Raw genomic sequence first — 19,247 nt, 5'->3', positions numbered from 1 at the left:
GCAGGCCCTGACATGCTTACTCCTGAGATTTTTAAGGATGGTGGTCCAGTATTAGCAGTGAGATTAACTGAGGTCTTAGGTAGGATTTGGGAACTGGACGTAATCCCATCTGACTGGTCTCAATCACTGATTGTGCCAGTTTTTAAGAAAGGACAAAAGTCCTCTTGTGACAATCACAGAGGAATCAGTTTGACTAATAAAGTGTCTAAAATATTAGCTTCAATAATACTTCGACGCCTAACGAAAGCTCGTGAAGAGCAGACTAGAGAAAATCAGGCCGGTTTTCGACCTGGACGTGGTTGTATAGATCAGATATTCACACTTCGTCAGGTTGTAGAACACAGACACACGTTCAGACGCCCCACAATCGTAGTATTTCTCGACCTTAAGGCGGCATTTGACTCTGTTGATCGTGAGGTTCTATGGCAGTGTTTGTCACTGAAAGGAGTACCAAAGAAGTACATTAACCTTATACAGGCTCTCTACTCGAACACAACTGGTCGAGTGAGAGCTTATGGCGAACTGCCATCAGAATTGATTACCTCAAGTGGTGTTCGTCAGGACTGTCCACTCTCCCCATTCTTGTTCAACTTTGTGGTCGAGGTACTTTTAGAGATAACACTCTCCTCATCTAAATTTACAGGGGTTGAACTTCTATCGGGAGGTTCACTTATTGACTTAGAATATGCTGATGACATAGTTTTATTTGGCGAAGACGCTGACAAAATGCAGAGTCTTTTGACCACTCTAAGCAACAATGCAAGCATGTTTGGGATGCGATTCTCCCCCTTGAAATGTAAAATGTTGTTTCAGGATTGGGTTGCATTGACACCCGAAGTAATGATAGGGAGTGAAGTAGTTGAGCGTGTCGATCGCTTCACTTATTTTGGAAGTCTCATCAGCCCTTGTGGTCTGGTGTGTGACGAAATCTCAGCACGGATACAGAAGGCTCGACTAGCTTTTACCAACTTGCGTCATTTATGGCGTAGGCGAGATATCCGTCTATCAACCAAAGGACGGGTTTACTGCGCAGCAGTTCGTTCCGTCCTACTTTATGGCAGTGAAACATGGCCGGTAAGAGTAGAGGATACTCGTAGGTTCCTAGTATTTGATCATAGGTGTCTTCGAAATATTGCTCGTATATCGTGGGACCATCGAGTAAGTAATGCAGTTGTTAGGAAACGGGTACTAGGTAAGGATGACAAATCAATTGATGACGTAGTGAAACTTCGTCAGTTGAGATGGCTTGGAAACGTGTTACGTATGCCGAACGACCGACTGCCTCGACGTGCTATGTTCAGTGGTATAGGAGTAGGTTGGAAGAAAGCTAGAGGCGGCCAGACCAAAACATGGCACAAGTCCATGAAGTCACTGACAAGTGGACTGAGTCATGTCGGTAGGTGTAAACTACCTGGTTGGGGACCGCGAGATGATAGCAACCGATGGTTAGAGACCCTGAATGACATGGCTCAAAATCGTTTGCAATGGCGTAGGTGCATCTACTCTTTGTGTTCTCCCAAATTTTGATCTCCTTATTCCTCCTTATCTCTTTTTTTTTCTCCTCTCAAATTTATTTCACTGGATTATACTCTTTAAATAACATCTCCAAACACTAATCTTCCCGATTACTGCTTATACTCTTACTACCTCTACCACTACGGGATTTGAATCGACAACTGCATCTCTGTGCTAAGGTGGTGTGGCAACTCGAACTGATGTACGTACGTACGAAGTTCTACGTTGTTACTGACTGCTCAGACCATTTGAATCACCAACTATGAACTTGAATGTAGTCACTAATCGAGATCACTTATCATGCATTTGCGGCACCCTGTTGAAGATTAAAATTGGAAAATACAAAGCCCTACGGCAATCATGTTGTAGTTTATACTAATCTCAAGGAAGACTGAATTTTAACACATTCCAAGTGTTTACTTTATTGTCGTGTATTCCCAGTGCTGAAGGACCAAGTTGTAGAGTGACCACTACTTTACGTATCTATGAATCACAATGGTCTTAAATAAACAATGATTAGTAACCGAAACTACCTAAGGACAATACTTTTAAACCTCATGTATAAAGAAGGATCAAGCTCTCTAAAAAAACTGATTCTCAAGAACATGACAAATGTTTTCACAACTGTCCACAATGTAGAATTGTCAATGAAATTGAAAATAAACTTGCAATAAACGAAAGAGTAGAGATTTCTGAAAACTCCTACAGTGATGAATTAGTTGTTGCTCGATAACATTTCAGACTCTGATGCTCGAAGTCATATTCGAATTCACTAAAGAATATCAATTCCTTTAATATTGTAGATAAAATTTACTGATGAATGCCAACTACGATAGAACCTAGATTTACAAGGTTCTCTACTAACTACTTTCAATACCTAATGTCCAAACATAGTTCACGAGAAGTTAAATCGTTTTTACTAATAACCACATTGTAATATGATCGATAGAATTCGACTTAGCAGACACACTGACCATATAATTGCAGGTACTGTATATATTTAAAATGTAGCCCATTTACAAAGTACATGTTTATACATACAACTTTGAGGAACACTTTTAGGTCTACGGGTCAAGTAATATTGCTAACGGGTTAACTTGGTTATGTAGAATTAGAAACTGAAAAGCCGAACGTCTGAAACCAATTTTTTTTGTTTATAACTATCCCATTAGTTCCTTTAAATACTACTGATAATTGTCCTTCCCTTTCTCCCGACTATAGCTGCTACCTTGACGTAGTGTTCAGGTTTGTTTATCGTGATGACCCAACCGAGCTATATTGGCTGGAACATGTGTACCTGTAGGTTCTACCATGCCAGGCAGGTCGATTGGAGAGTAGTAAGACTGAAAGCAGCAACTCAATGTCTGAGGGCGAAGTTGTACTGCTGAGTGTACAGGGCTGTGACAACAGTAAGGTGTTTCCCTCGAACAACCAACAACTGCAGCGATGCTGCCTTCTCACAAGAGAGGAAGGGGTTAGAAAAGGTCGACCCTAAGAATGTCACACCTCACGGATTTTTGTCTCCGGCGGTAAAGCCCTTTGAAGAACGGAGCTAACACATTAAAAATCTCCCGCGAAAAGACTGTGAGCGACCGGCCTCAAGCAGTTGTCCCTTTGACTCCGTAGTCACGCTCCCAAGTCGTTAAGACCGATATTAATCCGAATTCCTTTTCAGGTTCCTTAAGAAATACCCTACCACAGTATGAGCAACAGGGAAGTGACATCAGCTTTCATACTCGTAACAACACACAAGATCAAGTTGTTCACAACAATAAAATCAATAAATTGAGAACAAAACTATTATCATTGTTTCAATTTTCTTTGAATAGAAAAAAAGAGAGAATTATATCGTGCACAAAGTGTCGTCTACACATTAAAAAGAGTAAATTTTTTTTAAAAAAAACTGAAGGGTAAAATAGAAAAAAGAGAATGGGGGGAGGGGGATAAATATAGGAATATAAGAGAGCAAAGACAAAAAAAACTTACACACAAACACATCCACACACACACACACACAAAAGTACACAAGAGAAAAATGTTATTAACCACAATGAGATAATAATGATATTGAAACCAAAATGAAAATGATCCGACTACAATTTTGATAATACATAGAAATGTCTATTTTTTTTCAAGCCGTTTTTCTTTTCTTTTTTAAATATATTTCATTTCATTTCACTTAGTGACAACCTTTATTTCTTCTTTTCTCAAGGCACAAATAAATGTACATAAGTGTGTTTACGGTTCTTTTTTCTCTCTCTCTCCCCCTTTCAAAGTGGTGGTAGTAGTACGCTCGTATAAATATGTGAAAGACAACACCGGGAGGTCTCTTACATAACACATAAACCGACAAATACACAACCATAGTAAGAATGATGAAAACACCTATAGTATAATCACAAATTAAATGAGATGAAAGGGGTGAAACAATCATAATCATTTCTTGATTAACACACTGATTTATTCATTGTACGATTTTATTATTGTTGACCAATTAGTAGTAGTAGTGAGCAACGAAGAGTTGATAACAAGAAAATGTAATTACCTACTAAGTTATATTAGTTACGAGAGAACAGGGGTGTTGTCTTTGTTGTTAGCTGCACATGCGAGCGGAGAAATTATTGGTTGATCTACAATTAAATGTAATTTGAGCTTAATTTGTTTTGTTTTTTATTCCTATGGAAAGAAAGAGTTTGAAAAAAAATGAATAAGAAACGAATAGAACTAAAGGTATGGTTAACAAAAAGCGAAGAATTGAAGTTTAAAGATGAAGTGAGTTACAACAAAGAAAATTAGTTGTTTACACACAGGGAAGAACAATTTAGAACGATGGATAGAGTAGAGGGGGAAGGTAGTAAAGAGTAAATCATGTTTCATGTGTAAATATACAAACACATAACCATTTTCTTCTATTCGAACACATAAAATTAATGTCTCGGTCGTCTATTAACCAACACAATCATAATCATCATCTTCTACACATCATGATTTTTTCGAGTTCAGACAGAGAAAGAAAGGAAAGAGAAATGAAGTGAACCACACATAAGAGAACTACTAGGCGAAAATTGAGCAGAACAATAAGGATAAAATAAAACACATAAAAATATATGTAACAAAGAGTAGGCTATGGAGAAACGAAGTGATAAGTAAGGAAACCAGTATACATGATACTAAGAACGAGAGATATATATATATATATAGGACAAAGAGAGTAAAGTGAAATTACATATTAAGAAATTCTCATGATTATTATAGATGATTATTATCCAACTACTTACAGATGAACACTTTATCCAATCACAAAAACAAGCGCATTTCACGCACATACAATTTGAGAATGAAGAGAATAAAACTAAGGATTAAAAAAAAACACGAATAGAGCTAAGGGGGGTGGCAACAGGGTTCGATAAGATTTACAAAAACAAACAAATGTTAAAGAAGATAGGGATTATATTAAATCAAGGTGAAAGAGGGGGTGGCAGAACATTAAAAAATAAGATGAATTACAAAATGTTGGAAATTCACTATTGAGAGAAGAAGAACAACAACAACAACAAAAAAGACTAGTGAATCAAAATGATAACAAAAAGTACTAATGATTGTGTATGTGTGTGTGTTTATTCACAGAAGGTTTGCTTGATTTTTATTTACTCACAATCATGATTATAAGATGAGAGTGTGAGAGTGAGCAAAGATGAAAATTAACAAAAAAACAAATAATTATGAGAAAGATATTGGGGGGGGGGAGATACTGTCTGATCACATCTAGCTATCACCACCAACAACTAAATCTTCTTTGTTCCGCCGCTAGATAAATTTAGATAGGGAGAAAAGAACAATGAATATATAGATATATACAGAGTATTGATCGCTAGAAGTAGAAATCAACATTTTAAATCACTACTTGCAAATGTACGTAAAGTGATATTTTTCCTAAATATTTAATTCGTCAGTCAAAACTGTCGTCTCCTGATAGTCTGTAACTCATTGAGGTAAACGTATCCAGAAGGGTAATAATCATATTTGTTATCAATTCGTATGTATTATCAGAGGGAAATTTGTTCTGATCGTGTAATAATTCTCTTAGTCATATATTTATTTGTTTGAACACATAAATATTGGTACAAGGGGGTATCAAATACATATGCGCCGCACAATAACAATCAGGCCATTAGTCGTTATCATTAATTCATGTGAGGGCTGTGATATTGTCCGGGTGCCTAAATCAGAGTGAATCAACTTTGTTAATCTTAAACAATGAGATACAAATATGGAAATCTGGATTTCGTTCTCCACACATGATTTAATGACTCGATTATAAATGAGGGATGATAAAGCTTATAAAACAGTGTAACATGCCATATTAAATTCAACCTCAATTACAAATGAATATGATAGATTGAGAATTAAACGTAATAATTATATGTTAATTCAAATGTTCTGATACGACCGAGGGTGGGGAAAGTCCTCTTTCCCTCTTCAAATGCTCTCATATTGGTTACGCATATATGGTCATTGATAGTCGAGCGCTACTCACTTCCTTCTCGTGGCGGTGTTGTTGTTTATCAAGATGAGGACAAAAAGCGAATGTCTAGCGCTTAAACAATGTTAATGGATACAGAGTATCTACCGGAGTTGGAAGACTCTGATTCCAAACCAATGGTGCATATGATCTGCAGGATCCCGGGAGAATAAATAGCGCGTGAACCTGTACTTGGACACCGGGCACCATGAGACTACATCTTTTAACGTTGCTTCACTGCTTACTGAATCAGACCTCTAGGTTGAAGGCTTTGGTGCCCCATTTGTGCCAATGTTTATGTGTTTAAATAAGTAAATAAATAAACAAAATAATCCATTGTAGAATGAATGAGTGACTCACATAATCGATATCCTTTATCAATCATTTCATTTCTATTATCTAATCATAATATTTTGCCGTATGAAATAAAAACAATCCCCAAGGTAACTAACTGTTTATTCTTTTGATATCATAGTTAGTTTACTATCATTCATATTGTACTATCTATCTATAACTAATAGTTTCTTTCATTTAGACAGTAGAAAATTCGTTGAAATAATTCAATCTGAAATCTATGACTGAATGTTTGAAAGTTGAACATTTTAACCATTGAGCGCATTGATATACTATGATTTATCATGAATTATAAATGGATTATATAAAGTGTAATTGTATAGAATTCAATCTAATAGATATTTTCTTGAATATGAGTCAAAGGAAATGAACTTAACAAAAGTTTATCAATCAGCTATAATGTAGGATCAGGCAAATATATGCATCGATTCAAGTTGCCATACCTCATTACCACAATAAGATGAACATGAAATTCATAGAAGTAGTCATTTCAATGGTAGTAAAGTATAAAAGAAAGATTGTTTACAAGGATGTAGTACAGGAATGAAGAATTAGTCCGTAGAAAGAAAAATATGAAATAATTATAATCTCATAGTTTAAGGGAAGAAAGAGAGTGTTGTATACACCGACGCCATTGTGATCGATTCTGAGCCATGTCACCAAGAGTCTCTAACCATTCGTTACGATAGTCACGCGGACCCCAACCAAGTAGTCTGCATCTACCAACATGGTTCAGACTAGGGGTTAGTGACTGATGTCACGATTTGGTTTGTCTGCCCCTAATTCTCTTCCAACCATCTCTAACACCCGTTAGCATTACACGACGTGGTAATGGGTGTTCAGACACACGTAACACGTGAAACAACCATCTTAGTCGATGAAGATTTAAAACCTCATCAACTGATTTACCATCATCATTCCCTAATACCCTGCCGTCTAACTTCATTATTACTTACCCGACTATCCCAGGGTACTAGATAGTAATTTTCGATTGAATGCTTCAAATAGACTCTATACAGAAAAAAAAATTTGCTTTTAAATGATGTGTTTTTCTAGCGAGTTTAATTTAAGAATTCATGAATTGATTATTATAACTTCGCTGGTTAGAAGCATCGGTTATGAACAAGTCAGTTGTGTTGTAGAGTATCATTTATAAAGAAAGAATTTTCACAATACAATACCCGTTAAAAAGAACTCATTTGCTTAATTCAGATAATGGACAAAAATTTAATAGAAACAACACTGAATCATGTCAAAAATAAATGGGAAGAAAAGTGAAAAAACATACTGATTCTTGTAAATTCTGCTTTGTGCGTATTCCTTGATTTTTATCCCCATTTATTGTAGTATGATTTGTTTGTTTTGAACTGTGAACAAAATTTGAATGATGATTAATTTGATTTGGTGTATCCAATAAAGGCATACTATTTATAATAAATGGTTCCACTGAATGATTTCCACCACTGCATGGATTACGAAATCTAAATTTATTAGGATGTGATGAAATAGATGAACCACGATAACAGGAACCAGGAACAACTTGTGAATGAGTAGATGTGTGAACATGATTTAAACTTGTAGGTGGACGTGCCGGTGGTTGGAAAGGTAGGTTAGTGATAAACGTGTAACCAGTACCAGCTGATGGAAATCGTGTAGATTGTGAAGAGGATTGATCTATTTCAATATTGTGCTTGTCATCAACTGTATCACTGAAACGTCCACGTGGCCAACAATCATACAATGTTGGAGGTCCAATGCGCACAGGCCTCGTCGCGGTGGCTATTTTTATAAAATGAAATACAGACCAAACAAAAACGCAGAAATTTCAAAGTATTGATCGAGAGATTATTAGTCGAACACAACTCTTAAATATAATGAAATACATAACTAAACAGTTGAAAAATAAAGGTTGCTAGACTAAATGAAGCATAGATATACTTAAAAGTTTAGGGTATGAAGAAAACATTTGCCACGATATTGATCGAAACAAAAAAGTGCCAAGATATATATATATATATATATAAACACCGTTGGATACCAATTCGGAGGTCTAGGGTTCAAGCGTTTGTGTGCAAACACTACTGAGGAATTTCATACCAGAACAAAACGGCCTCCAGTGCTTCTACGTTTTTGATAGTGATCTGACTTAGATCGATCCATAACATCAAAAAAATTTAACGATCTCCACAACCTCATATTAAGAAGACAGAGAATATTACTTTTAAGAGTAAGTGACGTGAGAAATTTTAAATGAGTTGACTACTTGATAGTTTATTCAAATGATAGAAATGATATGTACTATTTTAATAAATAGAAAAAAGAGGACTTCTGATGTGCTATGACCTCGTACAAACTGCTTCAAAAAGTAGGTCCATTTTGTCTAGTGAATACATAAAATCAAGTCTAAACATGCTACCTGTAATTCTATTTTACAATATAGAAAGGAATTACATATGAAGTACTTTTTTCAAAAAAAATAACGTGATTTTTTAGGATATTTGTGATGAAGATTGATAGAAGGTTAAGGTCTTTATTAACTACCACTACTACTAATGTTCATATTTGACCTTTATCAGGAACATCAAAAAAGTTCCTAACCGAGTTAAATCCTTTGAATTGACAATCTCATACAAAAATGACTGAAAACAATTACCATTAAAATTATGTTATTGAAGTGTATGTTTTACATGTATGTTAACAGTTACATAATTTACTTAGTGTTTTTGATTGAACAAAAAAAAAGACAATCAGTCATACTATTAATCATTTAAGCAGATAATATTTTTATTACTGAGGATATAGATACAAGGGCGGCCTGCTTGAGCATCTGGGCTACCTGTTCCTGCCATCTAGATATTTCAACAAGTTGCCTATTTTTGTTTGTTTTAGTATATCATTGTTTATTAATCGCATAACCTATTCTGCTGCGTTTCTGAAAAGTGTACAACCTTTCGTCGTCAAAGTTACAAAAAACTCAATAAGAGACAATGTGGTTGCTGGCAATATACAACAAAAAGAATGCACATTATTCAGATGTTCATTCACTGAAATGCTAACATCTAACTGGCGATCCCTCAATATTTATCGCCAGGACCGACCAAGAACAAAGAAACGGAAACTTGTTGAAATACTTTACGCTGAGAATTCTATATTGTACCAAAAATATAACATTGAATAAAGCTAATAAAAATAATAATAATAATAATAATAGATATATATTCTCCATAGGCTATTTGTCTATCGATCATCAATAAACATGGATAGTTAGTGAATATACATAACAATTCGGTATTATATGCGTATAAACCAACTTAGCGTGTACCAAGAAAGGGAGATAGAGAGAAAGCGAGAGAGAAACGAAGAAAAACCCACAGATACTTTATGAACTCTTATATGTTCTATACTAAAGTTAAAATTATGTTTACATATTTCATTAAGACATACAATGAATAAGCCTAACAAAAGAAAAATCTCCTTCAAATACATACAATAAAAAAAAATAATATTCAGGTCAATAATGAAAACTAGAAATTGATAATTCAGTTGTAAAATAAATTGTCATTTATATATTTTTTAAAAGAATACCTCATTGAATGCGTGCGTGTTTGTAAGAGAGAAATAAACGGTATGAGTGATGTGAATTAATAGTAATTTTAATAGTTGAGATGCTGAGTCAATTGAAGCAAGACCATTATGGAAAACCTGGAACCACCGGACGGCTGTTTCGTCCTATTGCGGGACTTCTCAGCAGTGCCCAACCACGATCTCGCCTCGCGGGATTTGAACCCAGGACTTAATCAGTCTCACGTGCGAGCGCTTAACCTCTAGACCACTGAGCCAACCGGCATCCAACGGTGTTAATGTCTAACTTCAACTAATCCACGAAATTAAGCGACACATCCACCATTGTCTTCGGTTTGGGCACCCGGGCAGTATCACAGCCCTCACACATATCGAATGAGATTTGTGTGACGTATATGTATTTGGTGCCTCCTTGTACCAATACTTATGTGTTAAAAGTCACTGTTTCTCACTAGGACTCTAGGAAATATCTCTTGAAGCCAGTCACTAGTGAGCATAAAAACCCCTTCTGAATTAATAGTGTTTATACATTTATTCTAATCGTGAATAACGGATTAGTGTGATCCGTCATACTAAATATAGAACTGATTATGCCACTTAAACATATGAGTTGTGAATTTAAAAACAAATACAATCATGTAAGATTATATTTTGTCTTCGGTTTTAATATGACTGATCACATAACACGACAAGGGACATATTGATAAGTCCAGAGTTTAGATTATCATTATTTATTTGAATAATATATAACAATATTTAATTTTCAGATAAGGAATTTCATATAACGATCAGTGATCTTGAGTGCTGTTAGAGGTTTGAAGGCGGTTTTCACTTCCCGATTGCCCACACCGTAGAAGGGTTCTTCTGAATGTATCTGAAAAGGAAATTGGGTTGGGGGTGGTTTTAGTGACCGTAGTGCCCAACGGACAACTGCTCAAGGACGGTCACACACGACCTTTACGTGAGTAATTTTCGTGTTAGCTCCGTACTTGTGGAAACCTTACCGTCGGAGACAGATACTCATGTGATAAGGTAAGGTGTGCATTTTTAGGATCACGTTGAAAAAAACCTGAAAAACTAGGTGAATGGGATCTCTAACTGCTGAACTTTAATTTATGATTTGTGATACTTTGGGAAGGTTCATGGAATTTTTATCAAAGTCAAATAGGAAACAGTCAATGTCTTATAATAAATTATAGACACGACGACAAAATTTCTATTATTACTTAATATACTATTTAATTTGAGTTCTTTTAGGCTTCTGTAATGTATCTATTAGTAAAGATACATTTTTAATTCACTAGGTATTCAGTGACTATTTCTGTGAATTTTTACAAACAGCTTACATATAGTATTAATAAAAAGTCGAGAATGTGGTGATGTTGTGAATTGTTCCTACTTGAATCCCCTTTACAGGTTGTCCTTAAAATCCTAATAACATGGAAAAACTGCTTTATAAATATAAATAAAATCTGATTTCAAATGTGACCGGAAATCCTTTACGCTCTCTATACATGGGAGCATAATTACTATAGTATTTTTAATGGAGGATATAATTAGTCAGCCATAAGTAGCATAGAACGTCGTGGCGCGTGTACATCGGTTCAATCTGTCATAACCCAACATTGACACAGTGAAATAAAATTGTCACCACCAATCACAGAGTAGTAGTGGTAGTAAAAGTATTAGTGGTAATAGAAAAGAAAATATAAATTAGTAATATAATAAGGCAAGTTCATGATGAATTTAGAAACTTAGGATCTAAGGGCAGATTGAATGATTTTGAGCCATGTCATTTAAAGTCTAACCATTGGTTACGACAATAAGGCAGACACAAATCAAGTAGTCTTCACCTACCTACATAGATCAGTCCAATAGTTCGTATTATTACAAACCAATACTGTTTTTGTTTGACCGCCCTTAGCTTTCCTCCAACCTAACCTTACACCGGTCATCATCAAGCTTCGTGGTAGTCGGTGGATGGACACGGGTAGTACATATTCTAATCATTTCAATCGATTTTCCATTCTCATTTAACACTTTGCGTCTAATCTCAGGATTGCTAACTCAATGGTCCCAAAGTAAACAAGCAATGCTTTGAAGACACCTATGATCGGATGCTAGTAACTTATGAATTTCTTTTATTTTTAGTCACGTTTCACAGCTATAAAGCATAACTCAGCGAACTGCTGAGCAGTATACTCGTCCTTTAGTTAGCAAGGTGTACCTGCAATATTGAGGGAACTGTTACTCCCTGACGGACTCGATCCCGTGTCACCCAGCTTCACAGTCAAAGACGTTACCACTGAGCTATCCGGGTCACGCGTATATGGCCTCTCCCAGGGAAGTCATACTCACTGCCTTCTCATGGCATTATTGTTGTTTATGAAATTGAGAGGACGAAAAGCGAATGTCCGGCACCAGCTTTAACTGGGTTGGTGGACATAGAGAGTCCACCTAGGGGAGTTGGAAAACCCTCATTCCAAACCAATGGTGCACATGGGCTCCAGTATCCTGAAGGAACAAATGTCGTATGAACCCAATCGTTGGCCACCGACTACCATGGAACTGCATCTCCTTACGATGCTCCACTGTCCTGTGGATTAGACCTTCAGGTCGAAGGCTCCGGGTGTGGCTTCCTAATAAAACCACCTGTCTCGGTTTGGGCACCCAGGTAGTATCACAGCCCTCACTCATATCAAATGAGATTTGTGTGGCGCATATGTATTTGGTGCCTCCTTGTACCAATATCTATGTGTTCAAATAAATAAAATGGTGCTTCCTTTAGTTAGCAGAAAAAAACCGAACCTTCTGAATCTGTTACGAGATTTAGTCAGACATCAGTCCACTAAGGTTGAAGAGACTTCCAAAATAAGTGAAGTAGTCGAGAAGTTCAACTGATTCACTCCCTATCATTAGTTCAAATGTTGACACAGACCACTGTTGAAGCAAGATTTTTGCATCTAGAGGGAGAGAAACACATACTAAGCATACTAGCGTTGCTGCTTAAGGTGGTCAGAAGACTTTTTTCAGCGTCTTCACCAAACAGAACTGTCATATGCGTATTCAAAGTCAACAAGGGCACACTCTGATTAGTCGGATGGTTGGTGTTGTCTTTCGAAGAATGTCTAACAAAATTAAACCATAGTGGAGACAGCCCTGACAAACATTACTCGAAGGTATCGATTCCGATGACAATTCGCCATAAGCTCTGATTCAATCAGTAGTGTTTGAGTAGAGAGCATATGCAAGGTTGATGTACTTTGTTGGTATATCTTTTAATGACAGACACTGTCATAAAACCTGTCGATCTATGGAGCGAGTGATTACCTTAAGGTCCAGATATACAACTATGGCTAGGAGTTGGTACGTATGTCTGTATTCAGATGTAATTAGTGTTGTGAAATGATGGGGAAGATTTGTAGCCTAGGTTGATGCGTTTTCTAAGCTGGATGATTTCATTACAACGCTTTCATTATCGTTCTGGACAAAATTATCAGCACCTAACTCAAATAAAAATTCGTTTAGGAGGTGAATTAGAAAGATATCACATTGCATTTTATGTTCCTAGTCTACTAAAACCGGCATACAAAACTAGATGTTACAGGTTTTCACATTTGAACACTATGTTAAGTCGAATATTGATAATTCGGCTTTAGATCATAGTGCGAAATCACGACTCCTATGAACGATTGAATGTTTTTGTCAACCAAGAGATCTATAACACCATGAAGGGATGATATATCAGTATACGCATTACATTGTTTTTCAGCTGAACATTTTTGTTTACTCGTTTAGAGACTTATGAGCATATATTGTTGAAAAGAATGGGAACCTATCTCTTGGTTTGCAAAGGTTGACAGATTTACGCTAGCATGTATTGAGAACTATCCAAATTGTCAATAAATCGACTATTACTGACGTATTCAGAGAAACGAATTAACCTTAATGAAAACTATAACCAAACATATAACATAATTTAACTAAAAGTAATAGCTTACGGTCTGATATCATCGTCTGTCCTGAGTATTTGCTATTGGCTATTCCATGCCAATTTATCAAGGGATATCGAGGATAGAAAAAAGGTTGAGCGAGATTTGTGCAATTTGAACGGTCTGGGAGCATTGGTGTTGAGTAGTTAGGGGGACCTGTAGTGGAGGATCCAAAATTCGGAATACCTCCAGGCAACAATGGTATATGAAATGGTTGTCTCAGAGAATTTAAAAAAGCATCTTGACGACCGGGCATAAGTGTCCAATAATCAGGTTGATCTGTATTATGTCGATTAGACTTAGAATATGATCGACTGTTAGCTGAATCCGAGGTTGACATATTAGCTGGACGTCCATTGGGCAGTACATATACGATTGGAGCTTGAATAAACGATTGAACAGAGGTGCCAGCAAGAGATTGTCCATATAACCATAAGGCTAACATATGATGCAGATTTGTTAAAATAAGCTGTAAATTTAAGTAAGAGTAGTGGATGTAGTAAATTACAGGAATCATAATCTCTTTAATAAACAAGTATCGGTTAACTATATCCTTTAAACAGTTACGCTGCTATAAAAAATGAGAAAGCATTTAAATACTACGCGAAGATATGGACTACATATCAATCAGTCATTAACAACATAGGACCTAGGAAAAGTGTGCTTTTCTACAAGTTATCACAACCGATGTTAGGGAGTCACGAGGAGACCAAGATAAGAAGCATCATACGGGGAAAAATCTCGACTCCAAAGAAGAGTTAAACATGGGAAATATAATACAAAAAGAACAAATAAAATTGAAGAATGGAAAGTTATGCGTATCATTGAACTTTAGATTTCGCAACATTGGGACCTGTTTTTCCACAGTACCTAATCTATACCTATCGACAACTTTTAGACCAAGTCAATAGATTCACAAACTGACGCTATGTCTTGATTAGATCATCTCTAGCCCATTACTGTACTAACCAACACAGTACGTTGGGATAAACATGCATCGGAGGTTTATGGAACCTCTGACTGAGTACATAATGCATGACCTCACCATTACTAGCTCGATAGTTCCAATAAAATGTGAACAATACTTTGAAAGTATTTATAATCAGATATATCTAGTCCCCGGATGCTTTCGAATTTAATATGCTGTTTCATAGTTACATATCAATACAGAGTGGATTGAAGCGCAGTATCGATGCGTAATGATGGACATCTCACCTAACCTATAGGTCAGAAACAAATCAGATCTGTAATTGTTAATTTGTTTAAAGCAGTGATATACTAACAAAACGAGGTCTGCTTAACAGCTTTAATGTATGATGATTCAGAATGAAGTAAAACTGTAAGCAGTGACATCAAATGTAATTTTGATCGATTTATCAAAAGACAAAGTATTCAGAAATAATAATAACGATATATCTTGATTTATAAAAATAAACAAACATTTGGCCACTTGAATGAATCTCTCAAAATAACAATCAAAACAGTAACTATTTCCCGTCACTAACAGTTGCTTTAAATAAATTGAAGTTCTTGAATCCAGTATTCTCAAAGTTTTGTTAAAAAGACATTTAGTATCAAGATTGGTAGTCATTACAGTAATCATGTTTTAATAGGCTTTAGACTTTAGGCTGATGAATTTATTTATTTGAACACAAATATTGGCACAAATGGGCACCGAATATATATGCGCTACACACGTCACTTGATTTGTGCGTGAGCTGTGATACTACCCGGGTGCCCAGACCGAAGCAGGTGTTTTTTAAGGGGCCTTCGACCTAAAGGTCTAATCCATAAGGCAGTGGAGTAACATCAGGTAATGCAGTCACATGGTAATTAGCGATCAAAACAGGTCCATATGCCATTTGTCTCTTCAGGATACTGGAACCTATGTACACCGTTGGTTTGGAATCAGGGTTTTCCAACTCCCCTAGGCGGATTCTCCATATACACCAATCCGGTTAAAGCGCCGGATATTCGCTTTTCGTCCTCTTAATTTCGTAAACACCCTTGCTGCGAGGTACTGAGTAGGATTTCTCTGGCAGTGGCTGTATACGCATAGACATGTGAGAGCATTTGGAGAGGGAGAGCTGACTCAACCCACCCTCGACCGTAAAAGGGTATTCGGGGGCTAGACTAATGAAAATCTGTTGTGACGGGTGGTGTCCAAATCTGGTACTGATACACAGTCTGTGGCGCGCTACCCTCCCCCCCAACTGACTACTTGAGCGAGAAAGTGTATTGGGCTATTTACTTATTTATATACCACTCTAATCCTTAGGAAATTGATCAATCTCTTAGCCAATGAAACGCACTTGTCCTTTAGGTCACTTCTAATTGCCGTCGATTGACCTTTTCATTAGGCTACTTCTGATTGGCTCACCATATCAAAATCACTGATAAAACTGTTGTTGCATAATTAAATCTCTTTCCATTTATCTTTAGTGATATAATTGGCATTCACGTTTTCAATTATGGTCTAACTTAGATCGGTTTATGATTTCGATGAAATCCAACAACCCATAAAACTCCTTGCTGCCGAATAAATAGTAATAGTAACATTAATAATAATGAATATATTAAACTGGAAATGACTTACTTGTGTAGTATCAAAGTCAGCATATATTTCTAATGGTATACGATTAGGATGAGCCCACAACTGATCTAAACCATCATTAGTTAATCCTCTTGGTGGTAAAATAAGTGATTTAGATAAACAATTACCACCAGTATAGTTTAATTGTTGTTGTTGGCCACGTAGAGTAGCATTGATCCGTTTAAGTTGTTGTTGAACTAAACGTTTACGTCGTCTAGGCTCAGGTAGTACATGAATGAATTTTTTAACTGAATCATTTGATGATAAATTTGCATTTAAACGTCTACTAGCTAATGATTGAATCCAATTCAATGGAGACGTTCCAGATTTATTGTTATTATTAGTATTACCAGAGTCATCGGACTTTGAGAAGACAGTTGATGTAAGAATGGAGGATGATTGAGATGTTTCTATGAATCCAGGATTATGAGTTGTAAGCCACCAGAGAAATCGATACGGTAGACATATTAAAGTGGCTAAACAAAATAATTTCTGACTTGAATTATCATTTGATGAAGAAGACCCAGTGGTCATCTAGTAAAAAATAAGGGACAAATCAGTGGTGGAATATCCATTAGAAAAAGGTGTAGAGTCGGACTGGTTAATAAGCATACTTTAAATAGATTCCAGGTTTTATACTTTCAGATTAAGGTCCACCATAACTTTAGCTTATAAACTATTACTTACAAAATATATTGCTAGCAGTCGAGTAAATTATTCAGTCATAATCAATGTACAGGATGGTATAAACGTGAGCTAACGCAAGTCATCATTCTAAATCAGCGCAACGAAATGAAGTTAAATGATGAATATAAGAGTTAAGATAATAATGATATCGATGATAGCGAGGAAGAACGAAAATTAAAAGTATGAAATGAAAAGATACATGTGAAGGAAGGTGTAAAGATTGATTTCTTTTCATAGACAGAAAGTAATACGGAGCCGTATGTTAAGACCTAAGTTTCGTGCTACTCAGCACTCGTCAATAAGCTCTATCTGCAATCTTGGGAGAACTGGTGCACTCCTTGGAGGACTCGAACCCGTACCAACCAGCTTTACAGTCTGTGTTACCACTGAGCTATTGCGGCTGCGGTTGAATTGGTCGATAAAATTCAAGCAGCACGAAAAAGGGCTAGATAAACGTTGGTCATTACTCAATGATCAATCAATTGTAAATAGGTTAGGACACGAGCTACGCTTGATGTGATAACTTACTGGTTGAAAGTGAATTGCTTAATTTACTAAGCTATTGGATCGACTTCTATAGTCAATCAACCATGTTCATCATAGAGTTTGAAATAGATGCGCGTTGGGACAAGCTGTCATTATCCAATTTGCGCAAGTTGAACATAAGATGAATAACAAAAGCGACCGAACTAAAGTAGTAGTAATAACAATAAGAAAGATTAATCATTGAGAGTATGGTTTAAAAAGACAAGATGGAAAGGTATGTATAAAAGAATAATGGAATTCAAGAATGAGAGGAAGATAAAGAGCGAATAGATATTCACCGATGTGAGCAATGCTACCGAAAGTCTGCAGACATCGATCACAGTTATTGTGTCAACCTCGACCGGACACTCTGGATCTATCAGGATGGCTCAGACCAACAGTCAATATATTCATGGATTGATGTTACATCTAGTTTTGGTGACAACCAGCTACCTTTTAACCTACTTCCATTCCAGAAAACATCGTTCATAACGGTGGAGCATGATTAAGCATACGTAACACATCTTAACGACCTCAATATAAGCCAGAAAGAAGACATATATACCCAGAAACACATACACAATAATGAATAATCGAGTATTTGTTATAAACTTTATCTATAATGATGGCATACAATGACATACGAACACATACATACCTGACGTTTATGTAAATTTTTAAGACGTTGAAATATTTGCCATTGAGCCATAATTTGTGATTGAGCTGAACCAGACAAACTAACTAAACGATATGATTGATTTGATGTTGATGATAGCAATGTATTGGAAGTTTTTTGTTCCATAGATTCCAATATTTGATTATCTGAAATTTTTTCAGCAATCGTACAATTTGAATGTGTTGAAGAACTTTTCACTAGAGGATGATGATGATTACAACAATTAGATATAGTATCTGATGTTTGATTAACTGGAACATCATTGATAATATTTTTATTATCATTACTATGAGTATCATTATTCAGTGAAGAAATCACTTCTGTACATTCTTTTATTGTGACATTCATTCCATTATCATTATTGTCTACAATAGACAATTTATTTGTACAAATGTTTTCTTCATCAACATCATTGTTAATAAGTTTATTGGATTGTTGTTTAGTAGAATCATCATCATCATTATTTTCATCATTGATATCCATTGAAGATAATAATTTATCATTTATAATATTTATAGATTGATTAATATCAGTATTGTCATCATTATCATTATTGGATTTAGATAATGATTGATCAATTTTACTGTTAACAATAGATGAAGAATCACAGTTTATACCAGTGACAGTATCATTAAAGAAAGAGTCAACAAGAGATATACATGTTGGTGATTTTTCATTAGATAGTATAACATTATTATTTGAATAAGTACGTTTAGTAATTGGATTTAATGCATAAGGTGGACTTATTGGAACCTTGAAAATAAAAAAAAATTAAAGAAAAATTTGTTGGTAACACTGTAA

The 19,247-nt window shown here is 35.7% G+C and overlaps 1 protein-coding gene across 1 annotated transcript in view; it reads right to left on the bottom strand.

The window, feature by feature from the left end:
* Window positions 1-1,115: 1,115 nt before the first annotated feature.
* Window positions 1,116-19,247, bottom strand: part of MS3_00000756 (uncharacterized protein) — a 36,941-nt gene continuing 18,809 nt past the window's right edge. The window contains exons 7-11 of the mRNA XM_051208401.1: window positions 18,429-19,199; window positions 16,562-17,092; window positions 13,975-14,434; window positions 7,680-8,170; window positions 1,116-5,322 (exon numbers count right to left, since the gene is read on the bottom strand). Of these exons, the coding sequence (XP_051064236.1) occupies window positions 5,281-5,322; window positions 7,680-8,170; window positions 13,975-14,434; window positions 16,562-17,092; window positions 18,429-19,199 (2,295 nt within the window). The 3' untranslated portion in view covers window positions 1,116-5,280. The remainder of the gene's footprint in view (window positions 5,323-7,679; window positions 8,171-13,974; window positions 14,435-16,561; window positions 17,093-18,428; window positions 19,200-19,247) is intronic.

The sequence above is a fragment of the Schistosoma haematobium genome, chromosome 7 (genome assembly GCF_000699445.3).
Source record: "Schistosoma haematobium chromosome 7, whole genome shotgun sequence".
Taxonomy (NCBI): Eukaryota; Metazoa; Platyhelminthes; class Trematoda; order Strigeidida; family Schistosomatidae; genus Schistosoma; species Schistosoma haematobium.
This window is presented reverse-complemented; position numbering and strand designations above follow the sequence as displayed.